Here is a 26,423-nt window from a genome sequence, read left to right on the forward strand (position 1 = left end):
GGTGAACCTGAAGGCAAAAGGTAACGTAACCAATATGGTTACAGATAGCTGCGTCCGTCTATTGCCTAAAAAGACATACTTTCATGGTATACAGATGAGGGCGTCCAAAAATCACACACACTAATTGGAGGAAAGCTACTGCAATAACAACCCTAAACCCCCCCTTCAAAGCTGCAAGCCATTCGTTCTTTTCCTAGAGGTATCCTTGGTTCTCATGCGGTTTATCCTGCTCCACAGCTGCTGTTCTGTGAAGTCCATACTTGATCCATGGCTGCTGCTCTGCAAAATTCTTCTTGTATTACAACACGCTGTGGAAGACCTCAGTAGTTAAAGCCATAGCAGACATACAGCTTCTATTTATATTCTAACTTCTTTTGTCATTAACTAGAGGCCTTAGAAGATTTTTGCTTGGAAAAAGGATTGATTGAAAGAGCTGTAATTTGTTAACAAGCAAACATGAAATAAATGTATACATTCTCCTGCACTCCCTAATAAGCACTACCTTTAGAAACTGCTTTAAAAAGAGCCTTCATTAACTGCCAGCATTATGCTGTGAGTTTCTGTTCTGTGACACAAAGCCTTCTGCACGAAGCACGTGTTCTGCCACACATCTGGGAAGTGCTTTGGAAAATGGGAACCCACGTTCACCAAGGACCTCTTGATGAGGTCTCCCTTTGAGAGCAGTGAGGCCCCTCGGGTCCCTTCTCTTCTCCGAGCCGAATAAGCCCAGCTCCCTCAGCTGAAGCGGCTCCAGCCCTCGGAGCGTTTCCTCCGGACCGGCTCCGGCCGCCCTGCACACTCCTGGTGCTGGATCCCTAGGCCTGGATGTGATATTGCACCTGGGGCCTCACAACGGCAAAGCAGCGAGGGACAGTCCCCTCCCTCAGTCTTTAATTTTGCAGGTACGTAACGCTGTCTGTATCTTTTGCATTGGAATAGCCCGCCCGTTAGCTGTTGGGTTGCACAGCTGAATTCACGAGGTCCCCGTGAAACAAAGGCCGCACCCACAGCCACCGCGAAGGCGCCACGCAGGCGCTGTGACACCGACAGGGCCCTAGGGACCGACAAGGCCCGGCACGGCCCTCCCGCCCCGCCTAGAGCTGCCATCCGCCCGCGCTCCTCAGGCGCCCCGATCTCGGCGCAGCAGGGAGCACCGCCCCCGATCTCACCGTCCTTCCCGCCCAACGCGGTGCGGCCCGGCCCGCAGCCGCCCACCCGGAGCGCTACCGCCACCTTCTCACCCCACCCCCACTACGCGCGTTTCTCTGCCATGACGGCTGCTGCGCATGCGCCACGTGACGATCCGCGGTCCCATTGGCTGGCGGTCGAAGCGCGGCCGCGGCACGCGGTGGCGGCTATATAAGGTGCTTCGGGGGACGGCGCCATGCTACTTGGCGGGGAGAGGGACGGTTGTGTGTGCGCTGGTACGGGGCGCGGGGCCAGCCGCGGCGTGTCGGAACCGGAGCGGGGCGCGGGGCCAAGGGCAGTGCGTGCCGGGGTGGGCTCCGCCGCGTGTCCGCATCGCGAGAGCCGCCGGGATGGTGGCGTCTGGGCTGGGGGTGCTGCTCACCTGGTCCTGGTCCTGCAGGTGAGCTGCTGTCGTTCGCTATGGAGGAGGACTGGGACTTGGAGCTCCTGGAGCAGGAGGCGGCTGCGGCTCCCCTGCGGCGTCCTGAGGAGCAGCAGGTGTGGTCGGTGAGTCGTGTCCAGGGGAGCGCGGTGCGGCGCTGGGACGGCCCGTTCGGGGAAGAGAAGGCCGAGAGGCCGCTTCGGTGCTCCCTGCGGCTCCCCGAGCGGTGCGGTGCGCGGAGAAAGTGCCGGGCTGTGCTGTGGGAGCCGAGGGCACGGAGCTGCCCGGCCGGGGAGCGGGCTGTGTGCCTGGGCGGTCAGAGCCGGCAGCCTTGTGTGCCAGTTCCTCGCGTGCAGTTTTGCTGCTTGATTACTTGGGAGCAAAATGCTTTGGTGTGAAGTCAAGGGTGAGGCAGGGGACTGTAATAAGAGACAGCTGAGTAATGTTTTACTACTTATGGGATGAATTAATATCAGAAGCTGCTGCTGTAAATTTCAGGATGTGTTACGAATCTTCTGATGAGCCTAGAGCAATGGGGGTAAGGAGAGATGAATGGGTTATCCAAGTAGGTGACAAGTTATCAGTGCAGTTGCCCAAAGAAGCAGTAGTAGCATGTACTATATGGTAATTATAATTTTCTTGCTTTGGAGTTAGTTTCCTGCAAAGGCTGGTAATGACAAGAAGAAAACTACGTAAGTTGTAGTAAAATAAAAAAGCATGATCTTGAAAGTAAAAATGTTGGTAACTTTTTGATGTTACTCCATCATCTGGTGCTTTGGCCTACTAATGCACGTCTAACTTGTATTAAACAGGGGAAATTAGGCTTTGCTGGAAATAAAATGTTACAATGGTGCAATATGAAAATTTGGTGCTGTTCTGAACTGTTTGGGATGGAGCATCCAAATGTTTGAATAAACTGAGAGGGACCGACTTCTTTAAAATACTTGAGGATAATCTGTCAGCGTGTGATGGGAACAGTTTTATTTGTGGTACTTGTAGTCGTAATCTTTCTAAGCCTAAACTGGAGGAAAGAAATACTTTAAAAGACTGCATTACTGCTTTGGGTGACTAATCACAGAATTGTAGGGGTTGGAAGGGACCTCTAGAGATCATCGAGTCCAACCCCTCTGCCAAAGCAGGCTCCCTACACCACATTGCACAGGTAGGCGTCCAGGCGGGTCTTGTTTATAACAGGCTTTAAATGTTTGTTAGCAAAGTGAAGTTGATGCCTCCACAAGTCTGACAGGAGGCAAGATAAACTTGTCTTCATACTGGTTGTGTATTATTTGGTTCTGGTGACATTTGTGTATGACCATTATGCACTTCAATGTAGTGAAGTGTAAGAAACTTTGAACAGAATAATTTGAAAGACTGTGCACATGGGTGCAGAAGGCACTTTATGTTAAATGCGAGACTTGGCAATTAAATGCACCTTTAGTTCACATATACTTTTCTTGACCTGAAGATAACATCATGATGTCCCTTTTTTTTTCCCCTGTAGGCTAACTCTGGCAGACCAAACAGCCCATCCCACCGGTTCTCCAGCAGACCAAGCAGCCCCTTGTCTGGGCTCCCAGGCAGACCAAACAGCCCCTTCTTTGGTTTTAGTCAGAATAAAGGCTCACTTGGTATGCAAAAACTCCTTGAGATTTTATTGATATTTGGGGAAGTTGATGACTTGAGAAGCTTAGGAGATGTAACATGGTACTATTCTATAAAATATTATTCTATATTATTATTATTATTCTATAAATAAAACCATTTTAGTTTTATTTAATATTTTCATGTATTCCCTCATGCAATAATCAACATCAAATTGTACAAATAATATAAGGAGTAAGTTTTACTTGTGTCCCTCACTCCTTTGTTTAGCATAGTTGGTGCTGAATACATTGTATAATTTAAGGTGAATGGATGATGACTGGGTAACCATTTCTACAAATGCCTGTGTGAAAGAGTGTTGAAAAAGAGTAGATACTACATGCAGTGTTGAGCAGTCCTATCAAGGTACTTCCTGACAGTTGTAGAATAAGAAAAGCTCACAGGAAGCTGTTGAAACATTAAAAAAAAAAATTAAAAATAAAAAAACTAAATGAGACATTACATTGATGTAACTTTTAGTTTGTAAGTTTCCATAAAATACTTTGATTTCATGAAGATTTTACCTTTTTAAACTTGAAGAGAATCTTTAGTTATAGTAGGCCATGCTGATATTGCTAGAAGCAGTTTGTCCCAGCACATACTCTGAGTGATGGTACAATAACCAGATCAGGAAACAGGTTTAGCTTAAAACTGACAGGATGTGGGATAGGGCAGTTAAGAAGTTCTCACTGGTTTCTTTTCTTGGGAATTATCTGTGCTGAAACTGAATGTGAATATTTTAACTTCAGTGAAATTGTATCTGGGATAAAAATATGGTGTTCATATTTAGTTCAAAACAGCTGTGGAAGCGCAACCTAAACTTTTTTAATGTGTCATGTTTAGCACAGATTAGATTTATTTTCTTATGAGCATTTAGAACAAGGCAGTATGCGTAGGTGAAAAGGAGATTTTTTTACCTAATTAGATAAATATCTCAAGATATTGGAAAATCAGTATGGGCAATACCCAGAATTCAGTTCTGTTACTAGAACTTCTCCAGATTTGAAGTTGAGGATTCAGAGAGCAGGTAGTGACGGGGATTTTTATTTTTTTAACTTCCCAGAAAGGGCTGGATAAACCTTCTCTCTTTTGAAAACTTTTAACTTAAAGTTAATGAATTGTGTTTCAGCTGATGTTTAAATTAGGTGTGCAGACTTGCAAAGGGTGCACTCTGTCCCTTGATCCCAAGGCTTGAATGAAGATGGTAAACTCTTCTGGCACCTTTAACAGACTATGGGGTAGTCCACTAATGATTGACCTCCACCTGGAGTTTATGCTATTGATTGCAGCCTTTGGGGCCCAGAAGTTTTCCTTAGTTTCCAGTTATGTAGGGTGAATTTCATTGGTTTGTATATGAGAATGCTGTGGGAGACAGTGTCAAAAGCTTTGTTTGTTTACTTTTCCAGGTGCTAATGAAGGACTTAACAGGAGTCTGCATGCACAGCGTGGCACTAGAGGATGTTTTGGGGGCAGAGGTAGGATTGTGCAGTTAAAATTTGTACTTTTAGGGATTATTAAGCCTTGCTTTTGGACAAAGCATTAGGACTGGCAACCTTATTATTGGTACCCTAGTAGGTGCTGAAATATGTGTGCGTTAGTAGCAAAGCTGTTGCAGTGCGATACTGTTCTGTTTTTGAAGGCAGCTGTATGTGCCCTAAACATTGCTGTTTAAGGGCACCTTGTTGCATCATATATTATATATATTATTATAATATATATTAGTATATGTATTATATTATTACGTATGGAATTACCTGAATATTGAAATGAATTTTGTTTCTTATTTCCTCCATTAATGTGTTACTATATCTATTAGACACTGAAATGGATTACTGTGGCTTACCTTAAATTCACAGACTGTGAATTAAAGGTGATTGTGCTACAGGCACATAAGCATCCTCTAGCCCTCTTCTTAACTTCATCCAGCTTTGAAATGCTGTCTTTTTTTACTGTAGGCTTTTTTTCCCCTCTTGGGAGCCCAAACTATATACAGTCAACTGATACTTCTCCAGGTTCCTAAGACCCTTCAAAAATAATTGAGAGACATCTTGCAGTGACATTATCCAGCCCTGTGAATACTCAGGGTGAATCCCATTGGGCCCTATAGACTTATCTGCATCCAGGTGGAGCAGCAAATCCTGTACAAGCTTGGGTTTGGCTGAATAGTTGGCTGAGGACCATGGCCTCCAACCTGGGGCATCTGAGGTCCCTGAGTTCGTAGTCAGTATTGAAGACAGAGGCAAAGAAGGCACTAAAGTCTCTTGCTTTGTCTTTGTCCTCATTTGTGAGATAGCCATTCTCATCAAGTAACGAACCAATGTTCTCTCTGGTTCTCCTTTTGTTGTTAATGTATTTAAAAAAAAAAAAACAGCAACCTTTTTGTTGTTTGCCACCGTATTGACCGGCTTCAACTTCTAACAGCTTTGGCTGTACAAATTTTCTCAGTGTAAATGTGAATATCATCCTGTAGTTATCACCTGTAGCTTTACCTTGCTTCCAGCAGCTGTGTGCTTTCTTTTTCTGCCAGAGCTTTAGAAGAAGATTCCTGTTGAGCCATGCTGGCCTTCTGCCCCACCTACTTGACTTCTGGCATTGTGGAATTGCCTGGTTCCTGTGCACTCAGGAGGTTGTACTTAGGGTAGGCAGTGCTGAGACTCCAAGACTTTCAAAAGCAGTTTCCCAGTGGATGTTAATAACTAGTTCCCTGAGCAGCCTAAAATTTGCCCTTCTTATATTCAGGGTTGAGGTTTTGGTAGCAGTTTTCCTCCTGTCACAAAAGATTTTGAATTGAGTACTTCTTGGCCACTATGGCCAAGATAGCCACAGTTCACCACTTCACCCATGAGGTCTTCTCTGTTTTATGTTTTTAGGTTTTTTAGGCATCTGTTGCATCTGTTTATATAAGCTGTATGGTGTACTCAGGTAAACTTTGTCACTTAAGTGCTCCATAAGGACAAAGGCAATTGAGCTTGAAATCTCTAGGTTCCTTGAAGAGTAGTTCATCATCATCATGGTCTTTTGGTCTGTTGTCGACTCTCACAGTGACATCTCCTTTGTTTCCGTGTCCCTTAATCCTTACCTAGAGGCTGTCAAACAAGTTGTTGACAAGTGTCATTTTCATACAGTCCACCCCCTGCACAACATACAGTCCTGCTCTGCCTGTCCCTTCTGAAAAGCCTGTTACCATCCATCACACCATTCACAGGGCTGGTTTTGCTTATAGCAGTGATGTTGTAGCCCTGGACTGAGGCAAGGCTTCTAGCTTTTTTTATTTCTCATGGTGCGTGCACTGGTGTGTTTTAGATGTGTTTTGATGTACCCAGCACCTCATAAAGCAGATTAAAGGATCTCACTAGCACACAGCCATTCTGACTGTGGCACGCCATCCAATAGTTTATCACCAGCAGTGTAGGTGTACTTCAGCTGGGCCATTGGTCTTGCTCTCAACTGTGGCATGCTGTCCCTAGACTCATCTCTAGTGAGCCTGGCTCTACTTTCTTTCCCCCTTAATACTTAGTTTAAAGCCCACTTAACAAGCTCTGCCAACTCCTGGGCTACAATCCTTTTCCCTTCTTTGAGACAGGTGAACCCTGACTTTAGCCAGCAGGCCTGGTTGGCTTATGGAAACAAACTCCTGTTCATCCTGAATATATTCTGTAATTTTAATGTGGAGTTCATTTAACAAAATAAAACAACCAACTACGCTAAAATCAAAGATGATCTTAATTGTTGATTTATTTTGCTATCTGTAGATTCTGTTGTACATCAGAACAGAGAGGATCAACCAGTGACCAGACTTGGTAGAGGGAGGAGTTTTGGAAGCAGAGGTAACTTTCCAGAATGTTTTGTTCTGTGACTATTTGTATTTGATAAATTGTTTTCCTTATTTCTATATTCAGTTTCATTGTATCAGACCTGTGTGAGCATTTATGACTTGTGTGATAATTCTAACACTTGTGAAAATAACTCTAAATGTGTATTTTAAGGTCTGTAATGCTTAGGAATATTTATACTTAGCCTATCTCCTTTAAAATGCAATTTTTATTTTGCATTTGTAAAAACTCAAATGATGGGCTATTTATGAATGAGTATTCACAGCACATTGCAAAGGAGCTACAGACGTTGTAGTAGAACTTCTTGATCTCATCTAGCAGCATATACTATCAGCTGAACACCACAGTGACTTTCTCTCACTCTTCCTTCTCCCAGTGGAATGGAGAAGAGATTGGAGAAAAAAAGAAGTAGAATTCATAGGTTGAGATAAAAATTGATACGAAGACAGAGAAGGAAGAGAAGAATAATAGTAAGGATAGTAATACATAAATATCTGTAGAAAAGTGATGCATAGTGTGATTGGTCACCACCTGCTGACTGATGCCCAGAGCAGTAGCTGCTCCACTGGCCTGCTCTTCTCAGTTTTATATATATTTTTCATATGATGCCATATAATATGTAATCTCTTTTAGGCCAGTTGAAATTAGCTGTTCATGTTCCACCCCTCTCAGTGTCTGAGTCCTCTGGTTGGTGGGATAATAGGACAGGCTGAAAAACTGAAACATCCTTGTCTCTATGAAGCACTGCTCAGCAATAACTAAATAATCAGTGTCTTTCTCCTCAGTATCATACCAGACACTATGAAGTCTCTGCTGAAACCAGCGTGATGATCTTTGTTACTGTTATTTGGGAGAACAAATGTTCAGTTGTAAAGACTAACAGATAAATGGTAATAGATGTGTAGTACATTAAAATGGAATAATAAAGTAGAATTTACTCTTGAAAGTTTTCTCAGTTCTGTTTGGCTTACTCTAATAGTAATGCACTTTATGTGACATAGTCTAGTGTAACTCCTAAGAACTGTGTTTTTTTCCTCCTAGCATTAGAAAAGCCAGAAATACATTGTGCCCATGCAAATGTTAGGCTTATTGGTAGTCTGGGTTAATGTGAGCATTAAGGACTGTGAGGAAGTAAAATAGTAATGTGGGACAGTAAGTAGTAAGTGCTGTCTCACTATGGTACTGCTCGCAAAAATGGAGAAAGCCAGTTTTCCTGTGGATTAACCAGAGGAGTGAAGACTTAATGTTAGATTTCCTGGAAAGATGCAATACAAGAGAGCAGTAGATTTTCTTTGTGTTTTTAGCACCAAAAAAAAAAAAAAATAAAATAAAATAAAATAAAAAATTTCATGTTTGGGCAAATCATATAGCTTTGTTAATTCTAATAAAAAGTGCAATAAAGCAAGGACTTCACAGAATAATCAAATAAAGGTCACTTGATGTGTATGTGCAAAATCAGACAAACTAAGGTTTTGTGTGCCATGATGCAGATTTTCAAGAGAGGAACTCCACAAATGACCCTGGTATGCGAGAGCAAGGTTTTAGAAGAGTTCCTGGCAGCTTTGGGCAAAGCAAGTGTAAGTTTTGAATTGACTGGTTTGTGTGGGTCTGCACCTTAGGTCCTTCTTTTTGATTTGATTACTCCTGGTGAACTAAAAGTATAATGCTGTGAAATAGTTTTATTTCTTCAGATGTGCTAGGGGTACCTTCTTTGCAAGATCATATCACTGGAAATAATGCAGAACTGGTAAAAATTACAAAGAATCTCCTGGGGATATTGCACTGTGGATTTTGTCATAAGTAGTATCAGGCATTTATCTTCATGAGGGGAAGCAGAGATGCTGGTGTTGACCAGTGAAAGCTGCAGGAGCCAAGGGAATGGCATGGGGCTGCATCAGGGGATGGTCAGGTTGGGTGTTAGGAAAAGGCTCTTTGTGAGAGGGTGGGTAGTGAGGCACTGGAACACTCCCCAGGGCAGTGGCACAAAACTGCTGGAGCTCAAGGAGCATTTGAACAGTGTAATCAGTCAAAGGTTTGACTTGGGTAGGCGGGGGGTTTGATCCTTGTCCCTTTCAGCTCTGGATATTCTGTGGTTCTATAATGCTAGCATTGGGCATAATGCTTTATAAAACTAACTTTAGATGTGCACCTTACTATGCTTTGTATTTCTTACAGCCTTTAATAGCGAGGAAAGAAATAGTCCTCTGCGTGGCAACCCTTTTGCTGCAGGAGTAAGAGGAGCAGCTGGGGGTCTTGCAGGTGAGATGTTTTTAGTAACATGATTTGTATCTTGGATTTTCTCATTGCTGATTTGTAGCAAAGTAGTACTATCAGAGCTTTGGTAAGTGATATTATCTTAGTTTTCCCCCCCACTGGGAATTAAAGACCTATTGCAACAGTTAGATGGCTTGCTTGCATGCTGTTGTGAACAGATTTTTATTCAAGTGATACAGCAGTGATGTAGGGATTATTAATACTTCTGTGATGAATCACAAAGTTTGGTTGACTGATTCTTAGTAGCACTTGATCAGCACTTTAACCAGTTTAACATAGTGGTTCAAAAGTTTACTACAGTCAAATACAGCAAGTTAGTTAAAGATTCAGAAGTGGGGAGGTTTGTTTGAGGTTTATAATAGGGTGTTGGAGGAGGTTGGGCTAAATGTATTCCCTAATGTCTGAGATGTGTTTATCCCTCAAGTACATTCTACATTCAATTTGAAAATCTGTGTATAGTATATAAAATATTAGGAAGGGCATACAAATGTAGAAAAAATAGGAATGAAGCAGCTGCATTTTCTATCATATGCTAAAAAGTATGTACAAGCACACATCTCGGTGTATGCTGGGGAGGGTCAGGGGCCAAGTCTCAATAGATCACAGTGGAACAGTTGCTTTGCTGCGTACAGAGTGCTAACTCAGAATCAGGTCTTATACAAATGATTTAGTACAAGTTCCCTGGAATATGTGGCATGCAGCATTCAGAGTATTCTTAATTATGTATTTTCTTCCAATTTCCATTAGGTAGACATATCATTTTCTAACAGATTATCTGCAGCTCTTTTTTTTTTCTTTTTTATTTTTTTGCAAGGGCTTGCTTCTTGTGGATTAAAAGAGCCTTAAACAGGTTGTCCTTGGTGTGTTTAATAACCTTTCTTAGCTGGTTGGACTAAAGATAAAGTCCCTTATTCCATTCATATCTCTGTTCAATTGCTTTAAATGCAGCTGATGTAGACAATAAGTAGTCATGCTGCTGCTTCCCTCACTTTTCTGGGGGCCATTCCTTTAATTAGGGTGTTACTAGTACAGTTTTACATCTTTGGGAGATGAAACCAAGTTTAGCATGTGCAGTGTAATTGTGTGCAAGAGACATAAATTATTGTTTTCGAAATCCTCTATGACTTCAGAAATTCTATCACCTGCTGCAGCAGAGATGGGGTATTCTGGTATGTTATTAGCTTTTGCATTAAAAGAGCATAAGAGCTGTGCAGAATTCATGGATTACAGCAGGTATGCCCAACCAATGGGCTGCGTGTGGCCCAGCTGTGTTCACATTGCAGCTTGTGTCCCCTACTGCTACATCCAAATTTTGTGCTTTGCTGGTAGATGAAGATACTGATGCTACAAATATGAGTTGACTTGGAATTTCCTTAGAGGTACTGATAATGAATATAATATCACTGAGAGGTAGCCACTGGAAGACACAACTAAATCAGTAAAAAAAGAAACATTAAAGCAATTTTCTTTATTCTTTGTCAGTGCATTTGCAGTCTCACTACTGGTTATACCCTGGTGATGGTTGGTTTAAAAAAAAAAAGGGATTTATAAAGTAATAGAACATGATGCGGTTTCCACTGGTAATTCGTGCTTGATGAAATATTCTTGCATCAGATGATAGGAAAATCTATGTGCGGAAGCTTTAGAAAAGGATAATGTCATGCAAATGGTCATCAAAGCCATGAATTTTGTGAAGTCTGAGGGACTGAATAATTGACAGTTCCAGGAGTTCCTTAAAAGTGTAGGTGGTGATTATGGGGTCACTGTTTGGTTTTCTGAAGAAAGGTGGCTAAGAAAACTTTGCAAAGTGAAGTCATCTATGGAACTGAAAGGAAAATTTGTCCCAGAATGTGAAGATAAAAAAGGGCTCATAAATTCAGCACTTCTTGTGGATTTGACTGCTTGTTTAAATGAGTTAAATGTGCATCTTCAAGACCAAAATCGTCTGTGTTGTGTTTCGGACAATAACTGTTTGAAATGAAACTTAAGTTGTGGCAAATAATGTCGTGCATTTAGATACGTTGGCTAAACAGTTCTGTCAATGGTGTAAACTGTGCAGCTGTGCTTTTTGTTTCAATAAAGAAATTTGAGGGTAAAGATTTCGAGCAAGTCATTTTTTGGTGTGTATTTCAGCTTCTGATAATTAAATTTTCAATGCTTAGCTAAATACGTAAACTCAATTGCTAATCATACCAGGATATGCTGCTGAGTTTTCAAGTGTTTTTGGATACGTTTTTTCATTATGGTCCTTATTTAAGTGTTCTCTTAGCTTTTTTTTTTTTTTTCCTAAAAGAAGCTAACTTTGGAGACTGCTTCATTTAACAGGAGTTCACAAAGGACACTGTGAAGAAATTGATTCTGGAAGAGGTAAGCAGCTTCATAAGTAATATGTCAATTTTAACTTGCTTTTGAGGCAGCATTTTTTCTTAAGATTGCTAGAATTCAGTTCATAAGACAGAAGGTAGTGATTTCTGAGAATTTATAACTCTGAACTGTATAACGTGAGTTGTTAAGCATGTACTGTTAAACTGTGCTCATCGTTAAGTTTTGGGGCAATGCTGTCATTGTTCTCAGCTAAATAAATGTGATTAGTTTTGGAGTGGACTGCTGTGGAATTCCTCTATGGAATGTTCTTATTTTCTAATTGCAATTGTTGCCTACTTGAGACACAGCTATCAGAAATTAACTGGCTGTCACATGTAAATGGTGATTACAGTTGTTACAGAAAAATGCTTGGGAAGCAGTAGGTCATTCACTTAAGATGTCACTTTTGAGGTGCTCTGTACAGAAGACGGGCTTGATGTGTTTTACTGAGATCAGATTGGTAAATAGAATGTCATACTTTCTGTGTGCAGGAAATCATGTTGAAATGTTTAATGAATAATGACTTTCTAGCATGTATTGAATGTGTCAGTTGAAACAGTCTATCAGAATGTTTAATTACCTTGAGTGTATTTTGAGGAGATTTTGGCATTATTTTGCTTCCTTGTACTTCTGAGATGCAAGGGGACAAATAACAAATACCTTAATTCTGTATGAATAATTTTGGATTATAGTCATTCCTTACTTGAGGTCTGTGTGAAAAGACTTGTGTTGCAAACCTTTTAGTGAACATCAAATAATTCGTTTTTTACATCTGATTTTATTAGCTTTAAAGGTCCCTTAAGGAATGCTGAAGTATTAATGAACTACCAGGGACAAAAGAATTATACTTTTAATATTAATGATTTCATTGTTGGGAGGTAGAGCCAATTTGTAGTGTAATGAATTTTTGCAGTAGTTATGTAGGAACTAACATACTTGTTGTTAGTATCTCTTCAAAGTAAGTTTCCTGAGCAAATGTGAGAATGCATTATAGAACGGCCTTAGAAAAGTCTTGTTTTGTGTGCAAGCAAGTTTTCAGTATTGCAGTGTAAAGCTAAGTTTTAGTAGAATTCGCTTTATAAGTATCTTTGTCTCCTGTAAGGTGGAGGTATATACTAATGACTTCAGTAACACAATACTTGAAACACTCTAAATTTTCTTTACACTGTTTATTCTTGTGTTCTGAAGGTCCAAAGGTGACTTACGTGCCCCCTCCTCCACCTGATGATGAACAGTCCATCTTTGCATGTTATCAGACAGGAATTAATTTTGACAAGTATGATGAATGCACTGCCGATATGTCAGGAATTGACCCTCCATCACCACTGCTGGTTAGTGAACATTTCATTCTCAAGTACTGAGTGTGATTCTGTGATTTTCTGTTTGTTTAAAAAGTAATATGTGATTTTTGCTTCCACATAACACAAGGTGGCTAGCTTTTTTTTTAAAAGAAGGGAAAGGGTCTCCTTCCTTCTAGGAGGAAGGATAAAGAAGCAGGGCAGAGGGAGGGAAGGTAGGAGAAGGGAGTGGGGGCAGGTGGTAGGGAAATGAGGGTGTGTTTTCTCTATATGGTGCTTTTTGCTCCTGGATGGGGGTGTTGCTTTAGTTCTTATTAGTAGTTTTAGTACAGACATTAAGAGTACATCAGAATGAATCTTCTACAAGAAACAAAACAGAGGAGTTGTGGTCTGCCTTCTAAGTATACCATGGTGTATGTTTCCTGTTTGAGCCCAGCTGTTATATATAGTTTCTGTTTAGTTTTTTCCCAAAGTTAGTAAGACAAGTTGAAGTCCTTCACTGCTGTACAGGCAACAGTTCTTCAGGAGTATGAATAGCTTGAGGATACTTGGAGGCTTCTACTGTTAGGAACTCTGGTATCTAGAAGACAAGTGAGACCCCTCTTCAGATTTGTCCTTTTAGTGTCTGTATTCTTCAGTAAGTGTCTCATCTATTAAACATGCATTGTTGTATACTGTAAAATAGGCTGTGTACTGTACAATACATTTTATTTTCCCCTTGCAGACTTTTGAAGCAGCTAACTTCTCTCAGACTTTAAGGAAGAATATATCTAGAACTGGATATTCAAAACTTACTCCAGTGCAGAAATACAGCATTCCTGTTGTACAAGCAGGGCGGGATTTAATGGCATGTGCCCAGACAGGATCAGGAAAAACAGTAAGCATTTTCTGTAGCATTCATTTATACTGTAAATTCACGACTTCGAAGATTTAGGTGGATGCCACAGACTTCAAAATAAGCATTCTTCTGTTGGCAAGCATGTAATGTGATTGTTTTTGTCATTTCAGTACAAGATAAACCATTTGTCAAGTGTGTTATTAGGCAGAGATAGAACAGATGGAGAGCTATTCTCAGATTAAATTAATTAATTTCGAATTAATTTAATTAATAGAATAATTAAATTTAATTGAATTAAATTAATTAATTTAATTAATTTTTGAATGCTTCACTGCACTAATGACTAGACAAGTCATTGAGAACATACAGATAGTGAAGCAGATTTATAGGCCATTGTGGAAACAGTTTATTAGGAAAATAATAGTATGTTAAGAGACTTTTGTTTTGTTTTGTCTTTTAAACTTACGCTGGATTTCAATAGTATGCTGTCCTGATTTGTCGTCCTTAGTGTGAACCAAGTCTGATTTGTACCAGGCTTAGTTTTAGGTGATTCATTACAGTGATACAGAGACTAGAGCTTAGAAGCTGACAGTTGTCTCAACTTGTTAAACTTTAATGTATACAAATCTAACTGCGGACAGCTCTGTATATTGGCTATTAAACATACCATTTCGAGTTTTAGCACTGTGTGGAATTCCAGCTTTGATATATATGTTGCTAGTTGCTGCTTAGAGAAATGTTACTTCTGTTTGTGGAGAGGCTGAAATGTGCAAAAACCTTAAGTATTCAGTGCTTTTTTTGAATGTCTACAAAGAATGCTTTTTTGTCAGTCTACAAAGGTTCTGTTTTGGGTGTAACTAGACTTATTTGGAAGTAGGAGTGCTGATGCAGATGTCAAAAATTAGTCTGCTGTTGTAGCAATCCAGAGATTGTTAATACTCTGTTAACTTGCAGATCTGCTGATGATAATAGAAAGCTCCTAAGTACGTGTTTCAGAACAGAATTTGATCCTAGGGTGCTTAAATAGTACCATGTGTCAGGATGATGTATAGAACTGCCTGAAGAACTCAGAAATAAGGTAATGTGTGGTGGTGTTCTTGCAGTATTGGAATCTTAAGGACGAGAGAAATGTTTTCATACTTTTTAGGCAGGGAGAAAGTTTTGACCTGTGGTGTGTTATCTAAGTCCTTTTGCTGTGCTTTTCTTGAAGTTTATAGTATGCTGTATCATTCTGTCTAATAGATTGATACACAGCTTTACCATGACCAATGCTTTAAGTCTAAACAGCATTCATTGATGCTTTTTTTTAGGCAGCTTTTCTTCTACCAATTGTGGACCAGATGATGAAGGATGGCGTAACTGCAAGTGTCTTCCAAAAGCAGCAAGAACCACGATGCATTATTGTTGCACCAACTAGAGAACTGATAAATCAGATCTTCTTAGAAGCAAGGAAGTTTGTGTATGGGTAAGCTTCTGTACTTGCTTTTTACTTAATCAGAAATAATTTTTTCCACAAACTTCCAAAATTGTTTATGCCTATCAAAGAACTACAAACACTGGAGCTTAGGCTGGTAATGCTGATTAGCAAGTTTATTACTATATTGGGTTTTATATATTTAACGTATTTTATATTTTGGTATATTTTTAACTATATAATAACGACGTTGAGGCCCTGGAGTGCATCCAAAGAAGGGCAACAAAGCTGATGAGGGGTCTGGAGCATAAGTCTTAAGAGAAGTCATTGAGGGGAACTGATATTAAGTCTGGAGAAAAGGTGTCTCAAGAGCCACCGTATTGCTCTCTACAGCTACCTTAAAGGAAGTTGTGGTGAGGTTGAGATTGGCCTCATTTTTCCGGGTTACTAGCAGTGGCGCAAGAGGTAATTAGTTTAGCCTAGTTTTATCCTTAAATTAGTTTAGCTTGGTTTTATCTGATTGAACCTTGTTATATATGGAGCTGAATTAATGTCTTCAAGGATGAACAGAATTCAGATATGAAAATGCTTTCTGTACGCGTGTGGAAGCTTTAACAGAAAGCTGCATAAGGTAGTTCTTGTTAATAGGTGCATTTTTTCTACAGATCTGATGTAGCTTAACTTGGTAGATATAACCAAAATTTCTCAGCTGGGAGAGTACTAAATTGGTTCAGTAATGGAACGCATTTGCAGCTTAGTGCCTGAGTAGTGTTCTCTGCTTTTCAGAAATTTCCCCTTGTGAATGTTCTGCACTGTCCCTTTGATGCGTGCAGCTTTAACATTATATTTTCTGACCTCCCTTTTTTTTCTTCTGAGCCTTCAATATAAAGGGAGCAGTGTGTAACTCTCTCCCAGTTCTTACTGCTGTGTTGTATCTCAGTTGAAGGGAGAGGGAAGAATGCAGTTGAGATGCAATGTTCCTTCCTCTTGTGTGCAGTGCACCCTCTTGTATGTAGTCTGAATGGGAATCTTGAGCTTATAGAGATAGAATCTAGGCCAAAAATTCCGCTCTTTGTTATAAACTGTATTATATGATAAATGGATTAAAGCATTCAAATTGGTTTGTGGTAAATCTGACTATATTTGCTTATTTTCATATATTGATACAGCTTAAATATGTAGATAATAATCCATTTCTTTTTCTATACAATAGGACTTGTATAAGGCCTGTTGTGATCTATGGAGGTACACAAACAGGTCATTCAATCCGTCAAATAATGCAAGGCTGTAATATATTATGTGCCACTCCTGGAAGGCTTCTTGACATTATTGAAAAAGGGAAGGTAAGCTTCTAAAACTTAAGTCTGTGTTCCCTTAAGCTATTTTAACCTTTTATGTAGTAGTGTTCATTATTCAGATTTATTAGAAGCAAATAAACGAGCCTTGAAAACCAGTCAGTACACTGCCTTTGAACATGCCCTTGAAGTGCAAGTGAGCTTTTCCTGGAATAACTAAGTACCATAATGTTTTGGAAAGTGTGGTGTGTCCAGTCTTTTCAGTCCTTGTCGGGTCACACTGAGAATACCATTTTAGATCAAATTGGCTACAATGTTCTTGGCAATTATATTTTACAGTTAAATAAACTGAATGTTTTGTCTTAGTTTTCATGGAAAATCCCTTAGCATGTTTTCTCTTTGTCTTATTCTTTTTGCTGTGGTAGTTTTTATGTGCTTTTTGTGGTAATTGGGTTTCTAGTCACAACCAGCAGTATGTACTTGTGAAGGATAACATTGTATGCTTTCTGACATCTACTTTTTACAGGCCAAGCAGTTTTTGAGAATATGCTAGGATGTTATGAGAAAATCCTTGTAAAACTTGGACATGATTTCAAACCAGTAGTGCTGAGTAACAATTTACCTACAGTAGGCTCCATCTTGGTTTGAATTGGGGAACCAAGTTCTGAAGCATTTTGGTTTCAGCGTATGGTTAGAATTGGTACAGATTAACAGTGTTAGAGACCAAGGTGCAAGTAAGATATAATATATGAGAAGAACCTGGGCTTTTATTTGTCAATTAACTTAAACTAGAAGGAAATATTTAGAAGATGGACTTTGACAAATAAGTGTATACTGTCAGCGAAAAAACACAATTTTTCTCTCATTGAAATGTTTACAGATCAGTTTAGTGGAAGTGAAGTATTTGGTGCTAGATGAAGCAGACCGCATGCTTGATATGGGTTTTGGATTAGATATGAAGAAGCTGATTTCTTATCCAGACATGCCAGCTAAAGACAGACGTCAGACGTTAATGTTTAGTGCCACTTTTCCTGAGGAAGTTCAGAGGTGAGCTAAACAAAGATGGGAATATATCTGAAGGTATGCTTGTATGCTTCTATATGTCTGAAGGGTGAAGGATACTCATTTTTTCTTTTGTTAAGTCTTATAAACTTGCTAGAATAGACTGAAAAGCTACACTGTTAATATTCCTTGCTGAATACTTATTTTTTTCTCAGTAGCAAATCTACATGTATACATCTAACTTACATAGATGAAGGGTGAGTTGCTTGCTTTCTCAGGAGGTTCTTAGTGAGAATTCAGTGAAGTCTGAAAGCTCTTGAGTTACACTTCTGCAGAAGTCCTCATAGTGCCCTTGGTTATTTGTTTGTTTGTGCAGCAACACATGTTTGAGATTTAAAAGCAATGGTCTTGCTCTTTATCAAGCAGCACTGGTACTGTAGTCTTTAGGTTTCAGGGCATAATTTAAACAGACAGCTCAACTATTGTTCAGCTCACCAGCCTTCCTCATATAGCATCCTTTTTTGCATGTATGAGTGATGTTTGGTTTCAGTAGTTCTGAAACTTCCACTAATGGCTTTTAGATGCATCTTGCATCTCTCAATACATGTAATGTTTTATTTTCCAGCCAAAAGCAAGTTTCAACGAATGGAAATGGTGTTGCTGAACCTGACAGAACAAAGCATCCCTTTCCCATAGGTGGATGAATATTTTTCAGTATTTCCACTTTTAAAGAGACTCGCATCTAAAAGTCCTGTTTTAAATCAGAGGGGTCTAAACTGCAGTTTGAGCAGAGGACATAACTGTGGTGGCTTTTGTGTTAAGTGATACTGTTGTGACGTTATGACCTAAAAACAAGCAAACAAACAAAAACCCCAAACAGTAAGTGTATTACAGATTGATAGCTTATAAACTAGTTGGACCATGGAGGTGAACTACATTGTTATTTCACTGGGTCAATTCTGGCTTTTCAACAACGATGTTTTTGGAAAGTGAGGAAAAAAGTATCTTTGGTAGTTGGGTGTCCTCAGTAATAAGGGCGATGGACTGTCTTTTACCGCCTGATCAGTTAATGCAGCTTTTGGTGAGATGGACTGCGTTTTGTGAAGTAGGATTGAAGGCACTTCAGTCTTACATTGACTGGTGTGGCTTTGGTTCCTCAGTCAAACCTCTGGTGGAGATGTTTGTGTTGAAAGGAAGTTGTAGTGAATTAATAACTGGCCTCATTTCTGCAGCTGTAAATCAAGCATTCAGGTAATAGTGTAGGCGAGTGTGGCTCATGTTCCTTCTGTGTTTACTGTTCAGGCCTGACTGCAATCTCACTTTCTACTATATACAGGAAAAAGATTTCCATTTAAGATGAGGAATGTGCTCTAGTTGGCTGAGGTATTGGGGTTTAGAGAGAAACATTGATCTCTGAATTTCTAGATTTCTAGTGTTGGTGCTAATACGCTTGCTACATGTTTTTTATATGTATTGGTGGATGAGCTGAGAATACTATAACTACCAGCATCAGAAGGGAAATTGCCTTCAATTCAAAATATATGACATACTGACTGCTTTCTCTTGTGGAGAAGCCTACCTTGCTGCTGTCAGTCTTACAGAATCTCCAAGTGCTGGTAGAAGACTTCATGTGAGTGCGTGGATCAGTTTGGAAATGTGTCATAATGTTCTTAAAGTCTTTTGAAACAAAAATTCCTAAAGGTAATATTCTCATTTTAGAGAAGTAAAAAGGTTTCCTTTTTTTTTTTTTGTTTTTTTGGGTTTTTTTTGAGTTTTTTTGAGTTTTTTTCCCCTCCCCCCGTATTCTGATGTCAGAAAAGCTGATGATTTTTCCTTATTCCACTATCAAAAAAACACTTCAGAATGTGACACTTTCTTTGGCATCGTTCATTTTAGGCTCTCCTGCACTTCTTTTCAAGCTTTTTTTTTTTTTTTTTTTCTTTTTTCTGAGTGTAGATTTAGTCAGATTTGGCTTAAACATAATCATAGAATCATAGAATTACCCAGGTTGGAAAAGACCTTGAAGATCATCAAGTCCAACCGCAGCCTAACCAGTACCCCATCTCTTAAAAAAAAACAACAAAAAAACAAAAAAAACCTCTGCTAAATCATATCCCTGAGTACCACATCCAAATGGCTCTTAAACACATCCAGGGATGGCGATTCAACCACCTCCCTGGGGAGCCTATTCCAGTACCTAACCACCCTTTCTGTAAAGAAGTTCTTCCTAATATCCAACCTGAACTTGCCCTGGTGCAACTTGAGGCCATTTCTCCTCGTCCTGTCACTTGTCACTAGTGAGAAGAGACCTGCCCCACTCTCACTGTAAGAACCTTTCAGGTACTGGAAGACGACAATAAGGTCTCCCCTCAGCCTCCTCTTCCTCAGACTAAATGAGGAATAATGTTTACTTTTGTTCTTGAGCTTGGATCTTAGCTATGACATAACCTTTGGTCTAACCTCTGTTGTGTAGGAGAGTTGAGAGCCACCAGCTTTTCCTAGCTGATGTGAGAAATTTTGCTTAGCAATTTTGGGCTTTATGTCTTCCATTAAAGTAGAAGATATTTTCTATTCATTCCATTTTTTAATTTATTTGACATTTTTCAGAGACCTTAAACTTAGCCTTTACTTTCAGTTTAGAACTGTTTCTCTGAGTGTTCAACAACCTTTCGGGTCATAAGACCAAAAAGATGTTAATCTGTAGTAACCTCTGTATTTGCGATGAGAAACACACTATAAGTTGTGATTGCCCCTATAAAATTAGGTGTGAGATTCAAGTACTTAAGTCAGGATTTGAATGTATTTAAGACTTGACTTTTTTTAGGAGTCTAATCTAAAGTTTAATTGAGGCTGCCAGATTCAGTTAGACATTAACTTGTTTGCGATATGAATTCTACTGCAGTGAAAACCACATTTTGTACACTGGATACAAAGCATGCTTATCTACAGATAGATTAATTTAGTAAAAATTCTCAACTATTATGGGGCATTTGTTGGTGATACTGAGTTTGCCACATTTGATCTCAGATTAAAATCTAAGACCAGAACATAAGCTGAGTTTCACATACGGGGTGGTAAATAAGTGCAATGGGATAAGCTCTATGTTTTTAAGTGGAGCTTTTGTTCAACGGTCAAAAAAAAAATGGTGTGTCTCTTTGAAGACTAATCTTCAGTTCTGGACATTGTGGGATTCTTCCTTGTTCCTTTCATGTAGTGATGAAATAGTGCCCCAGGAATGGTAGCATATGTGTCAGGAACGTATTTCAGGTGTCTGTGTAGAACAGTTTGAGATGACTAAGAAATGCAGTAATTGTGAGACGTTGTGGGCATGTCTGTGCACTGATCATTTTTTGTACAACTGTTTAGAAAATAATGCAAACTTCTCCTTTTTTGAAAAAGAAAGAACCCATGTGTGGCATTATATTCACTTCCTGCTGAGAAGTTGTATGAGTAACTGTTGTGATGGCTGCTTGATCTTGAAGCAAAAATAAGCAGTGTTAATAGTGCTTAATAGTGTTTGGTTCTCTTCAAGGCTGGCTGGTGAATTTTTGAAGACTGACTATATATTTCTTGTTATTGGAAATACCTGTGGAGCCTGCAGTGATGTTCAGCAAAATATTCTTCAGGTCCCCCGCTTATCCAAGAGGGATAAACTAATAGAAATTCTACAAAGCACAGGTAACTTTCCTTGTAACTAACTGTCTTCCAGGAGAGATAGACTCACTTACTTTTAAACGTATGCTCTTGCTGTTAAGTCACGACTGCATTCTGTTGCATACAAGACTGCTGATTGAAGCTTGAAGCGTTTTGCAGGGAGCCATAGCTTTTAGAGAAGGTTGTATTATGGGTGTTGGTAAAGGTCTGACCTTTGAGTAATGGTGATGAAACTTCGTAGACAGTTAGTTTCTTCGCATAGACTGTTACTATTTGCTTTAGCACCTGATGATATTCACCAGAGCGTAGGTTTATTAAATGTAAACAAACCTTTGGGCCTGTATTTTTTTTTTTCATAGGGGTCACGGAGTTATCTAGATTGATCTATGTCCATGACGGGAGGGGAGAGGGCAGTAGGCCCATGGGACCCCTGAACCCAAAAAATGGGAAGGGAAAAAAAGGGAATGAGGTAGGGAGGTGGGAGCTGGGCTCAAGGAAACAAACAGAGCAGCGGCAACGATCTAAGGAGGAAAACTTATTTTACTATGATATGGGAATGCAAGATAACACAATATAATACAATCTAATTAAAATGAAGGCTAATAAATTGAGGAAAGTAAGAGAGAGAGAGAGGTTTCTGAAGATCGAGAAGTCTACTTTGAAATTGAAGGTGCCGCAGCTATATGCTGTAGGAAGAGGGAACATGCTGGAACTTCCCACAGAACAGAACTCATCTTTCATCGCTTTTAATGAAGAGAAAAATATAATGCATGACTGTTGACCTGGGTTTCTGTGTTGATTTAGAAATTAATGGATTGAATTTGTTCAAATCATGCCATAAAGACTTAATTTGAAACCAATTCTTGCATTGGATATTTTTAACTACAGTTCTGAATAGTGAATTTGCATCAAACTCCATTAGATCTGTACTCCTTTTTAACGTAGGTGGTGAACGAACCATGGTGTTTGTGGACACAAAGAAAAAGGCAGATTACCTTGCAGCCTTTCTTTGTCAAGAGAACTTACCATCCACCAGCATTCATGGGTGAGTATTAAGTGAAAATTCTTGAAGTGCTTATTAAATCGGTAGTGATATATCTGAAGATTAACTTTTCTGGAAATCAGGTTGTATTGGTTTAGTTTGCCTTGTAATCCTCAGCAGCTCTGTCCTGTAGAGAATGTAGCATTTCTGAAGGTGAGTTTTGTCACTTCGTTTGATGAGTATGCATCTTCATGATAGACCACATTTCAGATACTCTGTAAGAATGGGGAATTCTACATCTGCTGCTAAACAAGAAAATTTTATTTAATTCATTAGAATCGGCTGTTGTAACACAAATGACAAAGACACAGATATAACAAAAAAAAAAAAAAGACTTGAGATTACATTCATGAATTAAGTGGGAGCTGTGGATCTTCCCGTCTGTGATGCCAGTTCCCCAAAGCAGTAAGTTGTGTACCACAGAGGTTTCTGATGCTGTTGTTTCTGCCTCCGTGATGTGCTCACAGACTTCTTAAATAGAGACTGGCATACGAAGACTTTTCTCTTGTGTTCTCTTGCAGCCTCATCATTAGTGTTGTGTATCCTTTTCTTCTCTCTTCTTCTCTGAACTCTTACCTTTGTCCCAGCACCTTTCTTTTCTTTTTTAACCTTTTTATGCTTAGCTTTGAGGTTATTTTACCTTGAGGTGGGCCATGGATGCACTTGTAGAAGTAGTTCTGGTATATATTATTTTCTGAAACAAATGCAGTTGTTCTGGAGTTTCAAGTTAAAATAGGTAAGTCTTACTGCTAACCCATTAAAAATTCAGAAAACTTAGATGGGTAGCTTGAGGGTAATGTTTTTTTCAATAACTGCTTCTGTCTGTGAACCTTTTAACTTGTATCTTAATAGTGCAAATTACAGAGATTTTCTAACAATTGTTTTCTTGACAGAGATAGGGAACAGAGGGAGAGAGAGATAGCCCTTCGCGATTTCCGTTCTGGAAAATGTCAAATTCTTGTGGCAACTTCGGTAGCAGCAAGAGGCCTGGATATCGAAAATGTTCAACATGTTATTAATTTTGATCTCCCTAACACCATTGAAGATTATGTACATCGAATCGGACGAACCGGTCGTTGTGGAAATCCTGGCAAAGCAGTTTCATTCTTTGATGATCAGTCAGATGGCCATCTTGTACAGTCTCTACTTAAAGTGCTTTCAGAAGTAAGTTTCAAATCTTAGTGTTGAAATTCTGTTTCTTAGGATCTCACTTCAGTGTACTAAGTAAGAATTCTAACTGCATTGTGGTTGTGTAACTTTTAATATGAACTGGCAAAGTGCTCAAAGCTGATAGATTCCCTTTTCTAATTATCTAGGCTCAGCAGGAAGTTCCAGTTTGGTTGGAAGAAATGGCTGTAGAAGGGACAAATACTGTTCCATCACTTGGTGCACGGAGGGTAAGTCTGGAAGTCTTTGCTGTTGGAATTCTCTGTCAGTATGAAGGTGTGGGTCACAACATATATCCAAAGTATGTGTTGCTGAAACTTTTGGACTTGAGTCCCTCATCTGAGTCATGCCTCTTAAAAATTCGTAATGATTCTGAAGCTCACTTTGGATAACTGGTCTTAAGTTTGACTGTTTGCATTGTAGCCTTGCTAGCTGCATTAATCTTTATCTGCAGTATCAAAACTGACTTTGAAAGAAAAGGTTTGTACAAATATGCACAATTTCTCTACTACCTATGCATTTTAAGTAACTGATTTGGCGGACAACTTAAGCTAATTGTAGCTAGATAAATGTCCTAACCTGATTCATGTCAAATTTTTTTATAGAGTTTGTGTTGAGGAATCTTACGGCTTCTTAACATTGCTCTTACAGATATGAAAATACAACCTGAGTAAATGAGAAATTCTAGGTAGTGTAGCTGCTGAGACTGCTGTTCTGTGCATACTTGAAGTTTTTTAGAATTGATAATTTAGAATTGATAATTTTTTATAATTGATAATTAATTTAGTTTGATAATTCTTGCTAATTCAGTTACTGCTTCAGTTTTGGTGTTAACAAAATCCATTCCTTAATGATTTTCATAAGGAATTTTATTATATCACAATTGCATTCCAAGTGTTGATACACTTTTAGAGACTTCCAGATAATTAATTACTCATTCTGTGTTCATGCGGTGTCTGAAGTTGGAATTCAGTTTCAGATACTCCTTTCATGATTCATGTTTTTTGCCTTCCATAACTAGTGAAAAGGTTTTATTTTGGGTGTATCCACATGCCTGTCCAATTCCTTAATCAGATCTGAATGTTTTTTTCCCCTGGGTCTTCTTTGGGACATGAGTTAACTTAAATTCTTACTTCTTTCTCATGCTTGAAGTCCGAGTGTATCATTTGTAACATAACATAACATTCAAGGACACTTATTCCCTTGCAATATCTGAACTACAGAATCTGAAATTTTTATTCCACTCACTCATAAACAGAGGTTTCAGAGGAAACATGCTTGCTGCTTGTTATGGCTGGAGGATGCTGCCTTGTTAATCATACATATGCAGTGCATGAAATCTGGACTTGGAGACTGTCAAATTCCTAATGCCTGCTTTGTGAGCCCTTCTGAAAGCAGTGTTTCCAAGGAACAGCATGTTCCTATCAGCTTTTTTTTCTTTGAAATAAACTAGTAATCCTAGATTTTTTTTTTTTTCCCCAGTGCTTTACCGGTTATGACAGAGACCGGTATCTAGTACTTTGTTATAGTACTAATATAACCGTGTCAGTTGGAGTAGGCTTCTGTAGTGATGAAGGCATTATAAAGATGCTGATGGCCTTTATCCTGGGGAATAAAGAGAACATCTTCATTTGTATGCAGTATTCACTTTCTCTTTGAAATGGAATGCACAAAAAGGTCATTATGTAACAAAATGATTCATTTAGAACTGTGGTCTGTTGCAGGCTTTTTATCTGGTGATTTTTTTGAACAATCTTGTAGTTGACTACACAAGGGAAGAGGATTTTATTGGGAAGATAGTTCAGGCAGACATCCTTAAGGAAGAGGAGAAAGTTTTTCCTTGGCATTACACGAACCAATTTGTGTTGGGTAGGGGGAAAAGCTGGGATTTAAACTTTGGGAAAGATTAAAACTGAGGTTGATAAAAGCATGTTCATCTTAGACTGGAGTTATGGAAAGCTCCTTCCTTGTTCTAAAAATTAGCATTTAGAGAATATAAAGGGTTATGAATACCAATTGTTTTGTAGCAGCTTTTGTTGAAAGCTTGATACTGCTAATGATTCTAAACTAGTACCCATTCTCTTTCCTAGATTAATACAGGCAGCAGCAGAGTGAACCCAGGAGAAAAGAGGATGTCATATACTGAAAGAACATTTCAGTCATGGGAGTAAAGCAAATCTAGTACCGAACTCTGTTGTATTCTGTTGTGGTTTAAATGAACTGTTACAGTTAACGTTTAATTACTGTTAAGCTTTATGAAACACTTTGTCTTCACAAGCTACCTTGTATCTCATGATGATGATTTCAACAATGAAAAAGGAACAGATTGGTGATTTTCACACAATGTAGGAAGGCAAAAGCCATTTTCAGGAAACAAAAAAGCCTGATACTAAGTGTTAACTGTTTCAATCAGTAGGTTTTTGCTGGGGCTGGTATGTTGGTATAAGTGATGCGTTGCTATAAACAAGTGAGTTGTCATCCCTGTTTTGCTTGCAAGTGGAAAATAGCATATCACTTGAACTTAATACTTTGTTATTAAAATTCTTTTTAATTGCAACTTGGAAGCAGTGTATGTATTTAGTGCCCTGGACAGCATGGCTCCTTTTTGGGGCAGTTCTTGAGGATTTGTGTGTCCACTATGGCTTTCATGTCAGAAGTTTGGGGTTTTCTTGATTTGCTTGCTGCAGGAAATATGTATGAGTAGTAATTTTTGGAAGATTTACTCTTGAGCTCTTCCATGTTTATGAAAGGCTAACAAACTAACTGCAGCCATGGGTTGTACGTATCTTAGAAAAAGCCTTCGAAGGAGACCAACTTATCCTTGTTTCAAGGATCATTTCAATCACAGGGTGCTTTTTGCTTTGCCTCTTATCTTGCACATGTTTGGCTGGGGAGGATCAGGATGAGTTGTGTAACTGACTAAGAAGAGGTATTCTGGATGTGCTGTAGGCTTGCATTGTATTTGTAGCTTGTAAAACATTTCATTACATTTAGTACAACTCATCATTTAAAGCGTCTCAAATGATTTCTA

At 39.2% G+C, this 26,423-nt stretch overlaps 1 protein-coding gene across 2 annotated transcripts; it reads left to right on the plus strand.

Moving 5' to 3' along the window:
* Positions 1-1,590: 1,590 nt before the first annotated feature.
* Positions 1,591-25,984, plus strand: DDX4 (DEAD-box helicase 4). Of its 2 annotated transcripts, XM_072359905.1 has the most exons (17): positions 1,591-1,695; positions 3,072-3,198; positions 4,618-4,686; positions 6,964-7,038; positions 8,535-8,621; positions 9,220-9,303; positions 11,644-11,685; positions 12,871-13,013; positions 13,705-13,857; positions 15,129-15,283; positions 16,446-16,575; positions 17,408-17,574; positions 21,062-21,207; positions 22,129-22,228; positions 23,119-23,389; positions 23,542-23,622; positions 25,483-25,984. In XM_072359905.1, exons 1-17 carry the CDS (start codon positions 1,609-1,611, stop codon positions 25,561-25,563), a joined length of 1,998 nt encoding a protein of 665 aa, XP_072216006.1. In that variant the 5' UTR covers positions 1,591-1,608; the 3' UTR covers positions 25,564-25,984. The 2 variants fall into 2 exon arrangements, with proteins under 2 accessions (XP_072216006.1, XP_072216007.1); XM_072359906.1 differs by lacking the exon at positions 13,705-13,857.
* Positions 25,985-26,423: the final 439 nt, after the last annotated feature.

The sequence above is a fragment of the Excalfactoria chinensis genome, chromosome Z (assembly GCF_039878825.1).
Source record: "Excalfactoria chinensis isolate bCotChi1 chromosome Z, bCotChi1.hap2, whole genome shotgun sequence".
NCBI classification, from domain to species: domain Eukaryota; kingdom Metazoa; phylum Chordata; class Aves; order Galliformes; family Phasianidae; genus Excalfactoria; species Excalfactoria chinensis.

Excerpts from the sequence above, each read along its gene's own strand:
- DDX4 (XM_072359905.1), top strand. The coding sequence starts at position 1,609 with ATGGAGGAGGACTGGGACTTGGAGCTCCTGGAGCAGGAGGCGGCTGCG. Across the intron at positions 9,304-11,643 it reads AGCAGCTGGGGGTCTTGCAG|GAGTTCACAAAGGACACTGT; the intron begins GTGAGATGTTTT and ends TTCATTTAACAG. Across the intron at positions 15,284-16,445 it reads GCAAGGAAGTTTGTGTATGG|GACTTGTATAAGGCCTGTTG; the intron begins GTAAGCTTCTGT and ends TCTATACAATAG.